Raw genomic sequence first — 21821 nt, forward strand, 5'->3', positions numbered from 1 at the left:
CAAGCCCAAATTTGAAATAAAATATATAAACATTGAAAACTATAAACCAACTAAAAATATACCAACAAAGTAGATTATAAATAATATTTTTTATCTATAAATAATATACACCTCTAATTTTAGGTATCTTTTACATTTATTTTATCTTATTAAGCATGTTGAATTATGCTTCTTACCTCAATTTATCATTTTAATCTTAAACCAATAAATATTTAGAGCTTAGGGAAAAAAGGAAGAGGGAATACTCTTTTTATTCTTTCTTCAATACAGATGTTTTAGATAGAAATAAAAGAAATTAAGGGCATCTAGAAAGCAACAAAGGAGGGCATCAAAATATTATTTTTTTCCCCACCCCATTCGATAAAAAGGTTCAATACTGTTTTGACTTACATTCTAGCATAACTCAAACGCTCAATTTATTAGTTGATAATAAAATTGTTCAATCACTAAAGCAAGCTTCACTCGTTAACAATAACAATCACTAGTATCTCTTTTTAAAAATATGAGACGATGGGAATTAAAAGGAAATAAATCTGAAAATTATATTAGTAGGACAGGGACATATAAGGAAATTAAATTTTGTGGTGGAGGAATTTTCAGCCACCTGTTTAAATTGAGGTGTAAAGTAATACTCCATAGAAGTTGCATAATTTGTAGCCTCATACATACCTAATGGACTTACACTACACATGGCTTTGAATTTGAGCTCTGTTTTTGTGCAACCAAAACATGTCATTCCTTGTACACACAAACTTTATTATTCTTCCATAAGAAGAGCTGCTCTTTCTGAACAAGGGGATGGAAGAGTCACTAAGGAGGAAGACCTTCCCACTTATTCTGGTATGCTTTTAACTTTATTTTCATCATTTTAATTTATGAGATTATAGTGTTTGTGAGGATATTTATCGTCGTCTTGTATCAAGGTTTGTTTTGCTAGCTTCGTTATGTCAGTTCCTAACAAAAGTGTGGATCTTTCTTCATCTTCTTTACTTGGGGGGAAATATGATCTTGCAAAGTTTGTTTTCACAGTTTTTGAATGTTTAAATTTTAATTTTAAATTATATATATTGAGGTGATCTACTCCAATTTAGCTTTGAAAATTAGACAAAACAGACTCTCGAATGGGTAAAAACGACACTTATTTTGGGATAGGAGAGTAAAATTTAGTAAGTTGTGTCAATATTTAGAAGATGGATGGATGTATGAGTTAGCCTCTCTGATTGTTACCATGGTGGAATGAACACAGTACACTGTACCTCTGCCTGATATAATATGAATTGATAAGCTAATCGAATGGTGTCCATATCTTAGTCCCGTTTGATGTATGATGATATGGGCTACATTGTTTTGCTTGATTATTGAAGTTTTTTTTATTTTGATTTAGGATCATTATCTTCTGCTCGAACGCAGCTAGATCTCTTGGAACAGCTCACTTCCAGCAGCTCAGCAGTAAATGGTATATGTTCTTTTCTTTTTTCCTGATAAGTAATACGAGACTATCATTAAACTGCTCTAAGAAAGTGTATAAATATCCAAGGACTTTGAGTTCCTTCCTAGCATTATAGGGAATCTATGAAGTCCACAAAAGAGTTTTCATCATCTATGAAAGTCAACTTATACTGAATTTTAACATTTGTATACATCTAGCTTTTGATCCAAAACATCTAGGCTATGATCTCCGAAGCATCTGCAGTTCCTTTCCTTCCTAACTGCCCCAAATTTATAGCAAGTTTTCAAGTAAACTTGACGTAATTGCTTCATTCACTTGATCATTGACCAGGTTATGAAAGTGATAGTAGCTCTGGTAAACCTACAATTCGTGATCAGCTCGCTAACTTGGTTGGAAGTCGAGATGATGACTTCAGCATTCCTTTGGGTAAGAATCTGAAGAAGTTTAGCGCCAAGTTCTTAACTACTTCACAGAAGAGAAATATCAAAAGACAAGCCTACCTGAATGAAGTATCTCAGAGGAATGACTCAACTTTCTTTGCTACAATTGGAGCATTTGTCATCCTTCCACCCCTAGTCATTTTAGGAATTGCAATAGCGACAGGTTATGTGCAGTTATTTCCATGACTTGTATAAATACTTTGTATAAAGATTCACTGTTTCTATTACTAATATAGTGAACCTTTATAAGTTTGTCAAAAGTCCTTGTATCTATCGATCGAGATCAATGATCATTTGGAGTTCTAGATTAACTGGTGTTCTTAGGAAAAATGTGATCCACTGAGATGAGATCACGTTTCTTAGAATGACAAGCTGCATATGTCGCGATGGTGTTGGATATGCTTAACTCATTGATTGAACCTGTCGCGATTGTGAATGAGGAGAGGTGGACACAATATCTTTCATTTTATAGACTGTGTATGATGCTCTACATTGATAGTACTACACAAAACTCTTAAATATCTGTTTTGTGAAATTGTAACAAAATTGGAGAGAATCTAATGTTAGCTGTAAAAAACAAGAAAATTTGTGTTAGGTAAAGGCAAAATTATTTGTTTGTCTGAAGTCTTAACAAGGCTCTGATTATGCCATGGGTGACATTTCCTTTTTCTTAGTTGGAGATGCTTCTTGATCCGTTGGTCGTACTGATTCATTGCCTAAAATCCCTCCTGATTGCTTTATATACTGCCATTTTTCTTGGAACAGATAGATGAACGCGATAACACCAACCTCAATACTGAAAAGCCAGTTCCAAACACTTGTGCTCTTCATTGTTTTTGTGTTATATGCCTGTAAACCTATATATACGTTGACGATTCCCAGTAAAGTAACTGTGACTCCAATAAGCCAGTGAAATGCATACCATACACCCCTATTTTTGCTTCCCCTGTATATATAGGAAGAACAAAAACTTCTATTCAATTGAGTGAACAACATTAACTTCTTCCATTGTGAAATTTATGTATCTTTTACCTGTCAGGTCGAAAAATCCCAGCGATGAATGGCAGCCATATGGCAACATATAGAGCTAAGCCAAGTCTCTGGTGAGTATTGTCGAAAAAGTTCTCAAAGTTTATTACTGACATGATTGTTGCTACTGCTACAAGGAGAACAGATAGTATCTGAAAAATAACCAAAACATAAGTAAATATTGATATAAATTTTCAGTCTCTCTCTCTCTTTGTCAGTAAGTATATCTGTTATGGTATTATTGTCGTGCTATGCACTACATAATGATGTACATGCAATGTACCAAAAGTATGCCATGATAAAATTAAACGGTTATACCTAACATTCATATTTAACTTTAATTGATCTCATTTCTTAATAAAGATAGAGTTAGTTGTAGTACTCAAATAAGAGACTTTACAACTCCTCCATTTCCTTTATCACTAAGCATTCATCACTGAGGGATAAATGAACTTTTAACTTAAAATTACCTAATAATAAATTGTGGGCTAGCTAGTTTAATTATTAGCAAATGTGTAATCATAACTCTTACTCTCTTTCAATATCATTAGAGGTGAAATGTGGGGTACTTCTATCTCATAAACAAAGTTCAAATCTGTAATAATAAAAGTTTAGTAACTGTTGAGATACTGATTTTCGTGTCAATGATTTGAAGTATACCATTCATTGACTAAACAATTACTCGTATTCAGTGTTTGCACCAAACCAAACAATTTAACTTTAAAGATATGAAAGATACATGTCTTTTATTCATTGGTTTGGTGCAAACACTGAGTACACGTTAGCTTTTTCCCTCCCACATTCACAATGAATCAATGAAAAGTGATTTTATTTACCTGTAAAGAAGCATGAGTATACACAATCATCTTTAGCCTTCTTCCATTTTGCTCTTTATTCGACATTCTTATTACAAGAATTGCGATAGGCATCAAGAACCCCATGGAAGCCCAGAGGAGAATTCCATGTAGAATAATTTGAAATGACAACTTTGGACTTAGCTGAAATTTGATATAGAAAAAATCAGTTGCTGCCTTAAACATATATGACTAAATCACAAGTATTCGTTTACGTTATACTTTTTCAAAGGAAAATTGAAGCAGAGTATGAGATGCAAATGTGAATAACCTCAAGGACTTTATGGTCACTGCATTCGTGAATAATCTTTTTCGCGTGCTTCTGAGTTGCTGTAACTAATGGCAGAAGAGAAACGATGATGAAAATCGCCACATGAAGAATCACCTTCTGCGTGGTAATTCGTATCATGTTGCTACTACTCCTATATTGCTAATGCTACAAAACTCTGTCTTGAAGGAACTGAGCTGAAAAGAGAGACAGCACCAGCAAAACTTCTTGAACTTAACTTGTTAAGCTCTTCAGGTACATTGTTTTCTTCTATTCAACTGCAATGACCAATTGAACAACGATTTATCTAAAGACGTCGTTGAAAAACAAATATTTCCTTTCTAGGAAGCCTTAATCATCATCAATTCTGCAAAGAAGCCAAAGTGAAATGCTAACTTTAGACAAATTAACAATGTTTGGCATATATAGACTATAGTGCATATTTTTATAGTGGGAAATAAGCTGTGATTTCAACCTGGTAGGGACCTTATAACAGGCTTTTATTTTTTTAATGGAGAGAATGTGGTATGACAGAGCACAACAAAGTCAGAGTGGGAAATTTTTTTCAAAAAAATATCAAGTATATTTGACAATATATGTGTATAATTTTAGTCTTTACTTACCCACTACTGAGAAGAAGCATGGTCACTAGTATTGATAAGTATTTCTTGTCTATGCTGTGGGTGGTTTGCTTTTTTAAATGAACAGAATATCAACTCATTAAACTATCAGACAGTTAACATAAATTATGTTAACTTGACAAACACAACAATAAGATAAAGCAGTGTAATTTCACAAGTGGGGTATGAAGAGATTAGTGCATGTGTAGAGAGGCTTATATCGATAGACCCTCGGCTCAAGTAAAAACTTTACAAAGCAGTTTGAAAAATGAAAATAACGCTAGTGAAGAAGCCAAGAAAAATGTTTAAAAAACGCATGACAAAGCATACTAAAAAAGAAGCAGTCGCTACAATAGATAATATGATAATTAAAGTGCAAGCTGATTCATTAAATAATAACAGATATGGAATAACAAGAAACTCTGAGTAATATTATGACTACTAGTATGGAAGAATAAGTGAGTACCCTCAACCCCTCTATTGTATTGTCTATGACCTTCTATCTAAGGTCATGTTCGCCGATATATGAACTTGCTAATTCAACAATGCATTAGAATTATACGTAATGTTATTTATCAGGCAATTAGTAGACACTTTTTTGATTGAAAAAGACAATTACACATCGTGTGAGAATTTAAAAAAATAACAGTAGAAGACATGTGGACCATGACATGCAACTTTATGCAGTAGATTTTGCAAATGTGATTGCAAAATAGCTTTTTATCTTTAATGGACCCTCCATTATCATATACTTGCAATCAATTTCTGTATCTCATCATGACATATTTTGGCCTACTTACGTGCTTCATTTCACTTGTATGTATTATAAACCTTGGACCACAGACAATAATTCTGTATTTGCTAAATCTTTTTGTGGAACTAGCTAGTCTATAGCAAGGCCGCAACGGGATTCATCCGACTCCCCTTTGTCAGAAAATTATACCGTAAGATTGAAATTATTTACCATGCATGTATGTTGAATTAGTTAAAGAGTCCTTTTAACTAACAAGGTAGTTTATAGTAAAGTGTCAACAATGATAAAATATGAAGTGATCACTAGGAGGTCCCTATAGAGAAGGAATTGGCACATGGGAGCCAATGATGCTAATTCACCCAAAGTTGTTAATATGTCACATGTAATCCAAGCACAAAAGTCCACCTTAGTATATATGATATGATGATGACTTCAAAAATAAATTGCAATCAAAAGCTTAGGTAGTAGTTATTAAACTAAAACAAAATTCATTAATTAAGAAGTATTAAAAGGTGTGATCCAGTAGTCAATGAAGTTAAAAGTGAACCATGACAAAAGATGTTTTGGTCGACATAGTATTCACATTAGATTTGATCGAGCGGTGTGAAAATGATAAATGAATGTAAATAAGAAACCAAAGTAAACTTTAGATGTGTTGAATTAACAATTAGGTAAAGCAAACCTTGGGAAGGAAGAAAGCAACTCTGATTGAAATGAACAAGATAACCTTAGGCCAATGGGAAAAAGTGATTCCAAAAGTTGATAGCGCATTTGATTATGAACAATAGTTAAGTAATAATGGAGAAAAAAATAAGTCTCTTTGATAAAGTACCATAGGTTAAAATAACATTTACTTTTAAAGATGTTGAAGGATTTTGCTAAAGCTATCATTTTTGTATTATATCAATCATCTTTAAATACGTAAGGAGGATTAAAGATTGCTTAATAATACAAAGGAAACTGAATAAAAAGAAACAAATTTTATGTTTTTATCAATGAAAATTCAGATTAAAAAAACAGTGAAAATGCATGTGGTACCTAGTTCCATATATTTGGACTTAAATTTTCATATCATTTTTATTTTTGTTATGCAATTAATTTAACGCTAAAAAAGTAAGGTTGAAATAACGATTTTCAATATCAAATGGCCAAAAAGTGAATTACCTTGAATGACACAATGACATGACGACAAAATTGATGCAAAAACATGTAACACATCCGATTTATTCAAACTTACACGAGTTAAGCAATATGTATTTATTGGTGGGTTGATTTGGGCGCGACCCAAAACAACCCCTCAAAAAAATGTCAGAATAAATCGACTCGTGTAGATGTTCAAAACACTGAAACTCGAGTTTTATGCTGGAAAAGGCAATTTCTCATACAATCAATGCCTTTTATAGAAGTAAGAGATTATAGTTAGTCTCTTGCTGAGTTTTAGGTTAAATTTGTGACTGTATTTTAATGGTTAACTAATTTCCTAATGTTTGGCCTTCCAAAAATTTAGGATACATCCACCATTAGGCTTTGTTAAGACTTATAATATTCTTAGTTCTAGACTGAAATTTGTTATGTTTATTTTTAGAGAAAAATTCTTGGTTCACCTATTTTATTTTTTAAAACAACAAGATATGAAGGATTGAGATTTGAGCATCAATATGTGCATAGGTTTAGTAAGCGTTTAGATGTAGATTTGGTTAAATTTGGCAAAACTAGTTTTTGAAATTGAAAATTAAAATTGTGTTTGAACATATATTTTACTTGAAAACAAGTTGAAGTTCTGTAAATGAAGAAAATGTTTCAAATGAAGAAGTCTATCCAAATGTATAATCAAACAATTTTTTTAACGGAAATTTCTCTATCCAAATGAACCTTAGGGGGCACTTTGAACTTACCAATTTTTTGCTCTTCTTCACCAACTTGAAGTTGAGTTTTTCAAGTTTGAATTTTAACCACTATAAAAAGTAAACAATTTTTAATGTAAACTATATGTCCAAATATAATGTTAATTTTTTTATATTTTTTTCAACCTTACTTAACCCCACTAAAGCTCTTTCAATAATGAATGAAAGTCTGATTAAATTTGAATTTAGACATTAAAAACTTATTTATGTGAACGTCACTCACTTCTGATTAAGGATGGAAGGATCCCAAATTCCTAACCATCTACCACAACCCATATATACTAACAAAACTCACATTTATGCTCAATCAAAATCTGAATTCGTGTACGTAAGACCCATTTTTGTGAGCGACACTTACCTCTAGTTAAAAAACAAGGAATATCAATCACTCCACCACGTCCCGATAAAACTCTTCCATTTTCTATCTTCAACTATTCATCGACACTTCCACCCAAAAGAATTTAAAATACATAAAGGAATAATAAGAAATCCAAAAAACGACAAATAAAAGAATACATTAGGGGCAGTTGACCCAAATAAAAAAAAGGCCATAAAACGGAGCTGCCCCCGACCCGACCCGACATAAATCGCAGCGATCCAATTTCCCGGCTTTCCGTGATGGTACTTTACTCCATTTTTTCAATTTCGGATCCACTGATATCTTTGATCGGAAATTAAACTCAACCTCCAATTCCTCCCATGGCGGCAGTCACTGTGGCCGCAGAATGGCAGCTCCTCTACAATCGCTACTACCGGAAACCAGAAATTTACCAGATGCAATGGAAGCACGTCGACCTCACGCGCAACAAAGTCGCCTGCGCTCCTTTCGGTGGTCCAATCGCCGTCATCCGTGACGATGCTAAGATCGTCCAGCTCTACGCCGAATCTGCCCTTCGTAAGCTCAGAATTTTCAATTCCACTGGTGTTCAGATCTCCGAAACAGTCTGGAAGAATCCCGGGGGTCGACTTATCGGTATGTCATGGACTGACGATCAAATTCTAGTTTGTATCACTCAGGATGGTACTGTTTATCGTTATAACATCCATGCCGAGCCTATTGAACCGAATTCTCAGCTTACGTTAGGCGCAGATTGTTTTACTCACAGTGTAGTTGAGTGTGTTTTCTGGGGAAATGGTGTTGTTTGTATCAATGAGGCGTTTCAGGTTTATTGTATACCTGATTTTAATAATCCAAAACCTGTCAAATTGGCGGATACTGACTTGGAGGATTTTCCTTTATGTATGGCTGTGATTGAACCACAGTATACTATGTCTGGCAATGTGGAGGTACTGATGGGTGTTGCTGATCATGTGCTGTTGGTGGAAGAGGATGGCGTTCAGGAGGTTGGACTTGGAATTGGGCCTCTACAGAAAATGGTGGTTTCCCAGAATGGGAAGCTCTTGGCATCTTTTACACATGATGGAAGGCTTCTTGTTATGTCCACGGACTTCTCCAGTGTCATTTTCGAGTATCCTTGTGAGGTGGTTTTGTCATTCCAATACTCTAACTTACTGTTTCTACATTATTCTAAGTAAATTCTTCTTGCTCTTTATTCTGTAAGTGCTAACCGGAGTGATTTTTACGAAGTCCTACCATATTGTTGCTTATACATTTTTTTCAGATAATATGCTGCAGTTACATTTTTGTTTCTTGTTAATGTAACAAATGCTTTCTGGCTTTTTAGCTCGATTAATATCACATATGTACACCACCTTTCATCATTCGGTATCTTTCTATAAGACGGTGAATCTTTCCTTACCATGTTATTGCTTTTGTGTTTCTAGTCAGCCCTACCCCCTGAGCAGCTAGCTTGGTGTGGAATGGACAGTGTACTACTCTACTGGGATGATATGCTTCTAATGGTGGGTCCTTATGGAGACCCTGTACGCTACTTTTATGATGAACCAGTTCTCCTTATCCCTGAATGCGATGGCGTTAGAATACTCTCCAATATGAGTATGGAATTTCTTCATCGAGTTCCAGATTCAACTGTCTCCATATTTCAGATTGGCAGCACACTACCTGCAGCTTTGCTTTATGATGCCTTAGATCATTTTGACAGGCGGAGTGCCAAGGTAGGCTATATCTTTTGGTATTTACTCTATGAAGTGACAAAGAACCAACTTGCCTATTTCGATCTCCAAATATTACAATTGAATGAACATAGTTAGACTTTGTTCATATGTGCATATATTTACATCTTCTAACATATCTATATCTACTTCTGCATCCAAGCTTGTTTCCATACCTGCATACCTACCCTGGGATGCGTAATATGATTGACAATCCCATCAAAATTACTAATTTTAAAAAAAATATATAATTGACAATCCCATTTGACATAGGGTAGCATAAAAAATGAAAAATACTTAGCTATTGTCTTTTGCATGAAGTCAATTTTCTCCACAAGTATATCAATTCCTACTATAAGTACACTACCATGATACATCATTTCCCACGTTCTCTACTGCCATTACCTCCATCTTCATGCCTAGCCCAATGTTGTACATGACATAAAATAAAGTGTGGCGTTTAAATAAGTTGACATTTAGATTTCTTGTAGTTGCAACAATTGTGACGATGATGAATTCTTTATCTTTGCTGAAATCAAATAATAAAGTGCTGTCGTTTGTTCTTATACCTTGTATTGACAGGTTCTGCTTTTCCTTCTCTGCTCTTTCTTACAGTGTGGGGATGTTGCATGAATGCTTTTTTTTCTATTAACTAATCAAATTTTATTGCTTCGCTCTGGGCTAATGCTTGGTAATTTCAACCAGCAATGTTTGACTGTTTGTAGCCATCTAAAGGCAGGAGTATGATAATGAACTCCGGTTTGTAACAGGCATTCAGATATATAAATTATTGAAGACAAGATATGACTAAATGTCAAATTACTCAAGTCCTCTGATCGTCATTACATTTTTCTTACTTTCCTTTTAGTATAGTAGAAAGAAAGAGGTTTGAGCTTGGACTAGTAGATATGTTAGGATCTTTGTAATTAGCCTTCCTAGCCCCTCTATGTACGAATTTTTGGAGGTCACCAGCATTGCCTTAATGCTGAGGAATACAACATTACTAATTTAAAAAAAAAAAAAAGAGGTTTGAGCTTGGACTTCCATGTTGGAGGTCTCAAGTTCGAAACCCCTTGCCAGCGAAAGCAAGGGATTTGCCTTCTGGGTCGAGCTCGTCGCACCAGGCTTGCCTAGTGCGGGTTACCTCTCCTATGTAGTTTGTGAGCTATTGCATAGGAGCGGGGGTTTTACCCTGTGCGCACCCAAAGGGTAGCGGCTGCGGGTTTCCCTTGTCATCAAAAAAAAAAAATAGTAGAAAGAAAGAGGTCTGACTAGGACGATGTAATAAGGGTATCTACCTTTTCATGGGGTCATCTTTGGTATTCTGAATTGGGAAATCATTCATCTAATGCTGGATGAAGATATATCTACTCATCTATAAACAGTTGTGAACTTGGGCACACACTTTTTGTGTCGTTAATGTTTAGAAAAACTTAAATTTTCTCCCTCGGCCTTTTTTCCTGAAAAAACGGATACAGTGTGTAAGTGATGGTGTTCTGTTCTTTATCTTTTATTTAGAGATGCATATATATAACCTACTGGATTTGAATTCAAACGTCGAGTTTCTCATCATCAGAACGTTTTTTGTCTGTTCTAGAATGCTTTAGCTAGTGAAGTACTTTTTATTTTGGAATTTGTATTTCGAAGGTGAGAGACAGAAATTTAAACTTGAAAGGATTGGTAAATACCTTTGGTATGTCCTCTTTTCTTTTGAATCAGCTCCTAAGGTTCTTCCTTTAAGTCTTTTCTTCTAGGAACACCATTGTTTCAACTTCATCTGTCAGATGTGCATGTTTGAGTATACATAGCAGAGAAAAACTGTTTGAAGTTCACTTTTGGGTGAATTCTGATCTATTAATCACTTATCAGGCTGATGAGAATCTGAGACTGATACGGTCCTCGCTGCCCGAGGCGGTTGAGGCATGTATTGATGCAGCAGGTCATGAATTTGATGTCTCACAGCAACGGACGCTTTTAAGAGCAGCAAGCTACGGCCAAGCCTTTTGCAGGTAGGTCTATTGGCTTAATTGTAGAGATGATATTCTAAAAATTTCTATTTTACTGCTTCCTAAGAAAAAGAGAAATTCCATTTTACTTTTTGCCTCTGGTGTTGGTACATATTCAAACTCTGATGCTGTATATGTTGACAATAGCTATCTAATGCTAGTTTCATATGAGCAGAGGAGGGAAAAAAGATCTGTCTCCTGGCTTATGTAGATATTTAGGTTCTTTTCTTGTCTAAATTCCTTTTGAGGAGAGTTGCCATTTTCAAAAAAAAAAAAAAAAATTCCTTTTGAGGAGGCAGTGCTTTCTGTGCCTGCATCATTCGGTTAATGTCACTGCACTCATAATTCCTCGCTTATAAGAGGCATCAAAGGATAAGGCATTTCTTGCTATGGCGATCTACTTTCTTTCTGGTCATAAACAAGCTAATTGGTGATGGAGTAGTTTTTATGAACAAGCGATGATGGGAACTTCTCAAATTGTATTAACCTGGTAATGTTGCTTTTCCTGTAAGCTACACCAGAGAGATACTAGTAAATGAAAAGTGTCTACATAAACTACTTTGTATTTATTTACTGACCGTTCCTTAAAAAAAATATGCATCTGGGCTATAGGTTGATGGTGTCTCTTGAAGATTAATGAATATTTGGCAGTTAAAAAGAGGCTTCCTCAAACTGAGCTTGGGTCCAGCCCGCTGGCAGCCTTGAAAAAATAATTCTCTCTCCCGGTCGGTTCATTGGAACCACTTTGTTCACCGGATAGCAGAACTATGTGAACTGGGCGTTTGTTATATCATGAATATATGTTGCTCAACCTTCTATTGGTAACACAAGACAATTCAACGAATTCGGAGAGAAGTACAATCTAGGACCATTTCCTTATTAGTGCTAGTTCTAGACAGTGTTTTGGACGGTGAAAGGCGACAAGGGTCTGCCTCACCGAGAGGCGAGGCACTCACATTTTTGAAGTGCGGTGCCAATTAATATTAAAAAATTAAAATATTTAGTTGCACGTATAAATAATCAAAATCTCAATAGCAATAACATTTTAGTAAATATTTCAATTCAAAAACTGAAAATAGATAGTACATACTAAAAGTCCAGAACTTGAATGAGAAAAAAATAGAACAAAAGTCAAAACAGTGAGAAAAAAAATAGAGGTAGAAGTAACTCTGAAGAAGAAGAAGGAAAAATAAACAGAGGAAGAAGAAATATGAAGAAGAAAAGAAGAAATACATATTGGTTAGACTTTGGAGTCGCCGGATAAGTCTGGTTGGTCATCAGAGAAGTTTAGTCTAGTCGACTGGTTGGAGTCGCAGTCCCAGTCTAAGAGTGCAACTGTGCAAATTTGGAAAGACAACCTTAAAATTACCTTTGAACTTTAAAATCCTAAATTGGTCGTCTTCTTTAAAGGAAAATACAAAAGGCCATGCCTTTCCCGCTTTTGTCGCCATTGTTGCCATGGCATTGCCTTTTGAAGATCGCCTCGCCACAAAGCTAAAAGGTGATGAAGGGTCGCCTCGCCTCTCGCCATTGGCGACGAGGCAATCGCCTTTCACAACACTAGTTCTACCGTTCTAGATAAGGGGGAACAATAAATACCAGTAATCTATATTCTGGAGCAGGGAATGTGATGGCAGTGAGGGGATTGTGTTCCATATGTGAGGTGTGGGATTGTTGAAAAATCAACATGTTTCTCATTTGGGTACATGCCAGAACAATGATGCCATCATAAGGTCTGTGTTTGATGCAGTCAGTCCAAAGTCCTCAATGAAGCTTAAGGACTAAAATGTGATCCAAAGTGGGGAGGACGCAACTAAGAAAAGGGATTTGTTTGTTTGTTCTTTGTTTTTTTTTTCTTTTTTGGGATTTCCATCTTTTTCTTCCTTCGAGTACAAGAGATGAAGGGTCAAGGCCTCAAGGGTCAGAGGGGAAGTGGAGATTAGTTTTGGAGTGTCAATTATGTGCTTGCGTACTTTAGGACCAATCACTAAACCAATGGTCAGTTCTCATGGGATTTGTTATCATGAGGAAGTGGCCAGAACTTTACTTTGTTTGCAACTTGAATGCTGAATATGCAGTATGTTAAAATGGATGAAAATAATGGAACAATGGGCCTTTTATTTGTTTTTCTATAGACCTTCTCCTAACTTATGAAGCTGTTGGAAAGTTGATCCTAGCTAGAGATCATTCTATTCTGATTTCTTCTCTTGTTAATGATATCCAGTTGGCTTTGGCAGCCATTTTCAACGGGACCGCATTCAAGAGATGAGTAAAACTTTACGAGTACTAAATGCTGTACGTCACCCAGATATTGGCATTCCGCTCAGTATTCAACAGTACAAGGTACTGTATACTTCCTTGTTTTAAGTGGAGTTGTGCACTAAATTCTCTGAACTCTCTGTATGGATCTTTTCCTGACATTTTCTCCTGGCAGTTGCTTACACCTACTGTTCTGATTGCTCGTCTTATTAATGCTCATCGCCACCTTCTTGCACTACAAATATCAGAATATCTTAGTATAAATCAGGTATGCTTTTTTGCAGAACTTCATATCTCTATCAAGCTTCTTTCTTTTAGATGTGGTCCAATTAAGAAGATATGTCCATACCTTATTACTACTTTTATAATCTGTAATGGAGTTTAGACCCTAGTTGCTCATGTTCAGAACATGTCAGTTTATATGATATGTTGGTTGTTTTTTGGAGATCATATAAGATTGACGTATGTTATTACATTTGTTGAGAATATCATTAACTAATAAAAACTGTGCTCTCATCTAAAAGCTTAAGCTATTAGAGAGAGCACACTTTTTACTAGTTAATGATATTCTCAACACACCTCTTCATGTGCGGGACTGATTCTTTTTCATGGTCAAGCACGTGGAAATTCTTTTTAATTTGGGTGACAGTGAGTATCGTCTGCATGCTCTGATACCATGTTGAAGTTTGTGACCATCTCATCTAAAAGCTTAAGCTATTAGAGAGAGCACACTTTTTATTAGTTAATGATATTCTCAACAACATTGTTTCTTATGTGTGTAATCTACTGTCTTCTCTCAAATATATTGGATTTTATGAGGCATTTCCCTGAACTTGTATTTTTGCATCAATTAAAACTGACTCAAAGTGAACTTCCAAAAGTCGAAGGGAAAGAAATGATGTATCCGGATGGATTCTGAAATTCTTACATGTTAGCTTATATTGTTTACCTTGTCAAAATGGTAGCTTATAATGTTGTTTTTGCACTATGTGTATAGGAGGTTGTAGTCATGCACTGGGCATCTACAAAGATAACAGCATCGGCGGCAATCCCTGATGCCACTCTTCTAGAGATGTTACTTGATAAGGTTTGTGTTTGGAATAAGCTGTCCAACATCAATTATTGTAGTGCAAAGTCTCATGTAAATTTTTGGTATGTCAGCTGAAGATATGCAAGGGAATATCTTATGCTGCAGTTGCTGCTCATGCGGATAAGAATGGCCGTCGGAAGTTAGCTGCCATGCTTGTTGAACATGAGCCACGTTCATCTAAGCAGGTTTGTTAATTCTTTTAAGTGCATTTTGTCTTTCTATTAATATCCCTTTTTTGGAACTCTCTTTCATGTTTTCTAATGGAGCCTAGAACTTCTTATCTCTCAATGATAGATGTTGTCATCTAAGGGAACTTCTTTGTTCTTGGCTGGCTTTAATCTGTTGATTGGATTTCTGTGAACAAAATGTACGACATGGTTAGCTTTTATTAGCTTGTGGTGTACTAACTATGTTATTCTTTTAGGTTCCTCTCTTGCTAAGCATTGGAGAAGAGGATACTGCTCTAATGAAGTCAACTGAAAGTGGTGATACTGATTTGGTTTACCTTGTCCTCTTCCATATCTGGCAGAAGGTACATATAAACACTGGTCTGGAGTAGATTTTCTTGTTAAATATATATCCTAAGTCCTTTTTTTTCCTTTCTAAACGTCTAATTAGTTCAGTTGTTATTAATAACCACATGCTTTTTCCCCCAGAGACCAGCTTTGGAGTTCTTTGGGACAATACAGGCCAGACCTCTAGCTCGTGATTTGTTTGTTAATTATGCACGGTATGAGAACTTTTAAATTGTTCATCACTTCAAGAGCAGTTTGTTTAACCTTCTGAACACTTTTCCTTCTTCCCAACCTCAAGGCATTACAAGCATGAATTTTTGAAGGACTTTTTCCTATCTACGGGGCAACTTCAGGTTGGTTTGTGTGGAACTACAACTTATTTTTCCACCTTTCTTCTGACTATCTTGTTCCTGATTTTTAGAAATTTAGAACTGTTTATGCCATATTGAATCTCATCCTAGTGATATTGAATATCTGTTTCTGTGACCGTTTTGTTGTTCTAGTGGAGGTTCTTTGTATATGAAGGAATTAGTTTCTTTTATCTGTTGATCTTTTTCCAGGTTCTCCTTATTACTATTTTTCGGGTAACATGTCACTCATTATTCTCTGGAAACAAACAGAAGGGAATGATTTCGATGTGTAACATGTTTATCATATTTATGTTTTTTGGTTCACATTGTTTCTCTTACCCCTCCATTGATATATCTTAGTAGATGGAATTTGGTAATATAACATTCTAGGAACTCTACATATCAAAAATACTATGTTCTAGGAGCTATTTATCAATTTTAATTTGCATATTGTTGCTCATATCCTTCCATTTATATTTCTTAGTAGATGGAATTTGGTAAAAGAATATTATAGGAGCTATTTACCAATAATTTTTTTTTTGTAGGAACTCTTCTAACAATTTTTCAATTTGCCTACTTCTGGAATCCCGTTGTAATTGTTCTGTAATCCTGTCTGTTGTATCTTGTTTTTAGCTTAAATTGTCAAGACATGTAAAAGTTGCTGCTAAAGGCTAGTATTGTACAGTTCATGATGATTCTCTCTACTCTTCTCTCTATTCAACTTTCTCTAGCTGACAAAGTTTCAATCTTGTAGGATGTAGCTTTTCTGTTATGGAAAGAGTCATGGGAATTGTCTAAGAATCCCATGGCTAGCAAAGGATCTCCACTTCATGGTCCAAGAATAAAACTCATTGAGAAGGCCCAGCATCTATTTGTAGAAACAAAGGAATATGCTTTTGAATCAAAAGCTGCTGAGGAGCATGCAAAATTGTTAAGGTGACATTTCCTTCGGTATTAGTTATCGAGTCATTGTGTTGATGATTCAATAGAGCTCTTTCACTATTTCTTTTGCATGCTCTTACTTCTCATTTTTCTTCCTGCTTGTTGTCTTGAGTTGATGGTCCAATCAATCGCTTCTTCTGAGTGATGCTGAGTGTGCATTAGGCTTATATTTAGGCATCTGATAACATTTCCAACCAGCAAGAGAAGCCTTTCTATCATATTAGTCTAGTGTGTTAGCTGCAGTAAAAAAATGCAAAGCTAAATTAGATGAGAGTTTCAGAATAGTTGCTGCTACAAGTCGGAAAATAATCTCAACTGTAATATTATCCACTATATGTGTATCTCATCTCTGTGGTTCAATTGATCCCTACTCTTCTTAGATCATATGAGGTGTATTATGTCTTCCCAATTTTTATTTGGACTTCCCATAATTTCTTTTTGAGGGATAAGTTTTTCTGCATATATTTATAGAACTTAAGTCTATTTTATGTCAAGGTAGCTAGAATGGTTTTTCTGGAATTCTACATAAATACCAGAGTTTAGACTTTAGAGTTTAGAGGAGACTTCGCAATGGATCAGGAGATGATTTAAATCTCCAAAGTCTCACTAAGGGAGAGTCCCCAGTAAAGCCTTTCATTCTCTTCCCAAGTTTTAGCTGCCAAGGATAGTACCCCAGCTGTTATAGGATAACCATGTCAATAAGTTCTGAATTTCATCAAGTACTGCTCAGCAAGAAACAGATGATTATTTATGTGCCATGATAATTTTATTGTTGCAACAATGTTCTTTGACAATTAGAGTGACAAACTTCCAGAATAGTCTCGTCCTTCTGCAACCTTTCTACTTTTTTAGTTACCATTCTTTTCTGCTTAACTTCTATTTAAATGTCGTATCATTCATATATTGATATAGGATGCAACATGAGTTTGAGGTGACTACAAAACAGGCCATCTTTGTGGATTCAAGTATAAGCGATACAATTCGTACATGCATTGTGCTGGGTAACCATCGTGCTGCCATGAAAGTCAAAACAGAATTTAAGGTCTGTACCATCTCTTTTGGCTCACAGTGATGATGTACTTCTATTTCTCTGTCTTATTAGTGATTTCTGCATCCTCTTTTAGGTACATGTGGGTTCAACTTCTAGATTTATCCAATTTAAAGTGCCCTTAATTTTAATTTTCTTGGATGATTCAAGTATCTGAAAAGCGATGGTATTGGCTTAAAGTTTTTGCTCTGGCAACAATTAGGGATTGGGATGCCTTGGAAAAGTTTTCAAAGGAAAAAAGGCCACCAATTGGTAAGTCCCCTTAGTAGCTTAACAGGAGGAAATCACTGACTTTCCCTAATATTTCAACAGAATATCTGTAAATGCATTTCCCCCTGTGATATTTGTAATATGATCTGGATATTTATTAATTTTCTCTTGCTTGATATGATGGATTGTTTTTAGGATATGAATGTTAAGTTTAATTCAAGTAGGTTTACTTTGGTTTTGCATTCCAAGGAGCAGGATATTAGATTGAACAGTTAGAACTTGAATTAGAAAATGTTATATGCGATACATATTAGGGGTATGACACCTGATATAGGGTTTCTGCAAGTGTGTCTCCCATATTAATAGAGGTTTACTATAAACCGTAAGGCGTCTACAAAAGTGGCTTTCCCTGCACAACTGCTATATGTAATGCTGCCTCTTTGGATATCTGAAAATTCTTTGCTGCTTTTAACCCCTACTTAATTTGATCAGTTCTTGAAGTTGAAAAAGTTAATCAATTTCTGAAGTAGCCTTCACTTAGAGTGGCATTTTAGTTAGTTTGAGCTACACTTCCTCTTTAATGGCTTGATATGCTTTATTATGTTTTTTGGTCAAACTAGATTTTGTTGTAGCCATGGTGATCTCGCTTTCTTCTTCTTTTTGTCAACAAGTACAATGTGAAATGTATTTCTGCTTCTTGTGACTGCCACTGAAAGAAGCACCTTGGACTTGTTCATAGACATTCCAAGCAAGTCCTTTTTTGACCATATACTATATGCTAACGAAGGCTAATGGATATCTTATAGTCATCCGGAGAACTTGAATTAGAAAATGTTGTATGTGATACGTATTAGGGGTATGACACCTGATATAGGGTTTCTGCAAGTGTGTCTCCCATATTAATAGAGGTTTACTATAAACCGTAAGGCGTCTACAAAAGTGGCTTTCCCTGCACAACTGCTATATGTAATGCTGCCTCTTTGGATATCTGAAAATTCTTTGCTGCTTTTAACCCCTACTTAATTTGATCAGTTCTTGAAGTTGAAAAAGTTAATTAATTTCTGAAGTAGCCTTCACTTAGAGTGGCATTTTAGTTAGTTTGAGCTACACTTCCTCTTTAATGGCTTGATATGCTTTATTATGTTTTTTGGTCAAACTAGATTTTGTTGTAGCCATGGTGATCTCGCTTTCTTCTTCTTTTTGTCAACAAGTACAATGTGAAATGTATTTCTGCTTCTTGTGACTGCCACTGAAAGAAGCACCTTGGACTTGTTCATAGACATTCCAAGCAAGTCCTTTTTTGACCATATACTATATGCTAACGAAGGCTAATGGATATCTTATAGTCATCCGTTTTTCTCCTGTTTTTTCTCTTCTAGGTTACCGCCCATTTGTCGAAGCATGTGTTGATGCAGATGAGAAAGGCGAAGCACTAAAGTACATACCAAAGCTGACTGATCCTCGTGAAAGAGCAGAGGTTAGTGTTGTATATGTTATGATATTTCCACATTTGGTCTACAGACATGTTTGACATGGCATGTAGTCCCGCATAGTTTTAAGTTTGAGTTTTGAACTTTACCCACATGTGGTCACTATCCCTGCTGAGATGATTTTGCTAACAAATGAATTTACTATAGAAAAAGTAGTTACTCCCTTTTCTTTTCACCTATGCTTGTGAAAAGCTTGGGTACTTATATCTTTACTGGCTAGAAAAAAACATTTAGCCTTATACCTCTAAAATGCTTTGCATTAGTCCAAAATGATTGTGCCTTTCTGTTTTGGCCTTTTGCCTCTAAAATGCTTTGCATTAGTCCAAAATGATTGCATTTCCGTTTTGTAGCAATGTGTTTAAATGAAAGAATACCTTTATTGTTTTGTACAGAAACCCAGAAAGACATACAAATCTATATTGTACCTTTGTTGGTTCACAGTCATCTGGCAGTATTATGTGACTTGTTCAAATCCTGACTTGTGAACCAAGCTTGGTATTTAAGCATAGGGTAGTAGAGGGACTCACCCTTTATCGTCCTAGTTTTTTTTATCTTTGTACATCGGCTTGGTTTCAAAGTTGGAAACAACAGAGTTCCTGGTTGAAGATAAAAAAAAAGAAGGTACTTTTGTCTGTTTATTTCAATAAGCAAGTACGGCATAGACTGGATATCAGAAGGATGCATATCTTAAGATATCCGCATTCACTTTTTAATGTAATATTCCGGATCACAGTCTGATTGATTTTAATCCCTGTAGTATCATAAGTTCCTTCATTTTCCACCCTAAAAGGAAGAGAGGAAGAGTAAACTGATTCTGAAGTGTCAATAGACGTAGGATTAAATAGTCAACTGTAAAGGTGCATTGCTGTATCAATTAAGGTGATGGGTGTCATGCTTATGAGATCTATGAATCATTAACAGGCTTATGCTCGAATCGGAATGGCCAAGGAGGCTGCTGATGCTGCTACTCAGGCTAAAGATAATGAATTACTTGGGAGGTTGAAGCAGACTTTTTCTCAAAATGCAGCCGCTTCATCAATATTTGACACACTGCGAGATCGGTTATCCTTCCCAAGTGTTTCTTGATGCCAGCCATCTCCTTGATCCCCTCCCTTTGGTGTGAAGCCTCTTGTTGTTACGCATCTTCTAAATTAATATGATTGAGGATTGGTAGCGTTGGAGTAATGCTGTTCCACAGCACGATAAAAGAAGCCCTTGGAACCCGTCCGCTGCATATCCTCTCTCCTTACCTGTTTTTTCTATGTATCCGTGGCATTTGAGGTTGTGGAAATGTTTGAATCCGGCAATGATTCCTTGTGTGTTGTTCTACACCCTGTAAATAGCTTGGCTGGAAATGATATATGAAAGCATGTGCTGATGTTTCTCCCTGAATTGGTAATAGAATTCATCTGAGCTCTTAACTTTTCCATGGTTTGTAGTTTCCATTTGTATGCGACTGAGTGATGAATTATCCATGGCAACTGTTCCAAAATAAACTCTACTCTACCTGCTGGTATTATTGCTCATTTGGATTGTTTTTATCCTCTGTACATTCCGGAATACTTTGCTGGTTTGGAGAATAATTACTCAGGAACTAGTAAATTGAGAGATTTTGGGAGACTTTATAACAACTTGCTATTTAAAGCTAGTATCAAGTGATTGATAGTTTGATACTGAGTGGACAATTCATATTGTGTTTGTGTATCTGTACTGAGTGATTTGATGAGTATCTAATTTCTTTGTTTTAATTTGTGTTTTTGACGCCTCAATTCACGTAAATATAGTTCATAGTCCCAGCTTAATACGAGTTCTTTTTCAAGTTTGCATATTAGGTTGGATTGCATATGTGAAGTAGTTTGAAATATGTATGGTGGAAGTACTATTTGATGGTTAGTAGTAATGTTGTGTCATAGGAATCAGACACCAATGCTGATTATACAACTGGTTATCTTAATTAATTATCTAGTATCCTTTTATAATATATCAGAAATATCTTGGGCAATTGGAATACCGAGTATGAGGAAGTGTAAGAGGTTAGCTATAGTGAGTTCGAGGAGAAGTAGAGGTAGGTTTATCTAGTCTTTTTTTGAGCAACTTTCATATATAGCAAACACAAAAATAATATTTGTATGCTATAGCTATAGTTTGCATAATTGCACTCCATAGCAAACATAAATATGTATATTTTGCTATACATATATAAAAGAAAGCAGTTGTATATAATATGTTTTTGTTTCGGTATATACATATACAAAATATCAATTGTATAATTTATGTTTGTATAAAGCAAGAAAGAGAGAAAGGCAAAATAGAATTGGGCAGGGGAATATTTGTATTGTATAATTATAAGTGTATAGGACGAAGATATATGTATTCGCATGTGTATATACAATTTTCTCTCGCTTTATACAGATATAAACGCAATTTATACATTTCTGTTTGTATAAGCGAGATCTGGGAGAGGGGGGAAAGGGGAACGAAAATATATGTATATATACAATTTTCTCTCGCTTTATACA

General features: G+C 35.3%; 3 protein-coding genes across 5 annotated transcripts in view; 2 read left to right on the top strand and 1 right to left on the bottom strand.

Annotated features, from left to right (window-relative positions):
* The first annotated feature begins 629 nt into the window (after positions 1-629).
* LOC102603394 (uncharacterized) lies at positions 630-2183 on the top strand. The gene is made up of 3 exons (XM_006348899.2): positions 630-840; positions 1385-1456; positions 1781-2183. The coding sequence occupies exons 1-3, from the start codon at positions 690-692 to the stop codon at positions 2074-2076; spliced, it is 519 nt and encodes a 172-aa protein (XP_006348961.1). The 5' UTR covers positions 630-689; the 3' UTR covers positions 2077-2183.
* Positions 2184-2284: 101 nt separating this feature from the next.
* Positions 2285-6768, bottom strand: LOC102603729 (cytochrome b561 domain-containing protein At4g18260-like). 2 transcript variants are annotated; one of them, XM_006348900.2, is made up of 5 exons: positions 6580-6768; positions 4045-4408; positions 3756-3917; positions 2923-3071; positions 2285-2836 (listed from the first exon to the last, which is right to left on the bottom strand). In XM_006348900.2, the coding sequence occupies exons 2-5, from the start codon at positions 4180-4182 to the stop codon at positions 2533-2535; spliced, it is 753 nt and encodes a 250-aa protein (XP_006348962.1). In that variant the 5' UTR covers positions 4183-4408; positions 6580-6768; the 3' UTR covers positions 2285-2532. The 2 variants fall into 2 exon arrangements, with proteins under 2 accessions (XP_006348962.1, XP_015164903.1); XM_015309417.1 differs by lacking the exon at positions 6580-6768 and having other exon boundaries at positions 4045-4477.
* Positions 6769-7894: 1126 nt separating this feature from the next.
* LOC102604066 (protein VACUOLELESS1) overlaps positions 7895-21821 on the top strand; it is a 30206-nt gene continuing 16279 nt past the window's right edge. The window contains exons 1-15 of one of the 2 annotated variants that reach the window (XM_015309418.1): positions 7896-8801; positions 9105-9395; positions 11262-11401; positions 13636-13741; positions 13833-13925; positions 14655-14744; positions 14819-14932; positions 15172-15279; positions 15404-15477; positions 15561-15615; positions 16367-16548; positions 17467-17596; positions 17752-17854; positions 19192-19289; positions 20224-20987. In XM_015309418.1, coding sequence (XP_015164904.1) covers positions 8019-8801; positions 9105-9395; positions 11262-11401; positions 13636-13741; positions 13833-13925; positions 14655-14744; positions 14819-14932; positions 15172-15279; positions 15404-15477; positions 15561-15615; positions 16367-16548; positions 17467-17596; positions 17752-17854; positions 19192-19289; positions 20224-20388 — 2532 coding nt within the window. In that variant the 5' untranslated portion in view covers positions 7896-8018 and the 3' untranslated portion in view covers positions 20389-20987. Of the gene's footprint in view, positions 8802-9104; positions 9396-11261; positions 11402-13635; positions 13742-13832; positions 13926-14654; positions 14745-14818; positions 14933-15171; positions 15280-15403; positions 15478-15560; positions 15616-16366; positions 16549-17466; positions 17597-17751; positions 17855-19191; positions 19290-20223; positions 20988-21821 lie in introns of those variants that run through there. The other variant, XM_015309419.1, reaches the window with a different exon arrangement.

The sequence above is a fragment of the Solanum tuberosum genome, unplaced genomic scaffold, assembly GCF_000226075.1.
Source record: "Solanum tuberosum cultivar DM 1-3 516 R44 unplaced genomic scaffold, SolTub_3.0 scf00102, whole genome shotgun sequence".
Classification (NCBI taxonomy): domain Eukaryota; kingdom Viridiplantae; phylum Streptophyta; class Magnoliopsida; order Solanales; family Solanaceae; genus Solanum; species Solanum tuberosum.

What these genes read in the sequence shown, in the direction of transcription:
- LOC102603729 (XM_006348900.2), bottom strand. Translation starts at nt 4,182, where the DNA reads ATGATACGAATTACCACGCAGAAGGTGATTCTTCATGTGGCGATTTTC. An exon ending in GTGACCATAAAGTCCTTGAG is followed by an intron (nt 3,918 to 4,044) that starts GTTATTCACATT and finishes ATCAAATTTCAG; the next exon opens with CTAAGTCCAAAGTTGTCATT. An exon ending in ATACTCATGCTTCTTTACAG is followed by an intron (nt 3,072 to 3,755) that starts GTAAATAAAATC and finishes GTTATTTTTCAG; the next exon opens with ATACTATCTGTTCTCCTTGT.
- LOC102603394 (XM_006348899.2), top strand. Translation starts at nt 690, where the DNA reads ATGGCTTTGAATTTGAGCTCTGTTTTTGTGCAACCAAAACATGTCATT. An exon ending in AGACCTTCCCACTTATTCTG is followed by an intron (nt 841 to 1,384) that starts GTATGCTTTTAA and finishes ATTTTGATTTAG; the next exon opens with GATCATTATCTTCTGCTCGA. An exon ending in CAGCAGCTCAGCAGTAAATG is followed by an intron (nt 1,457 to 1,780) that starts GTATATGTTCTT and finishes ATCATTGACCAG; the next exon opens with GTTATGAAAGTGATAGTAGC.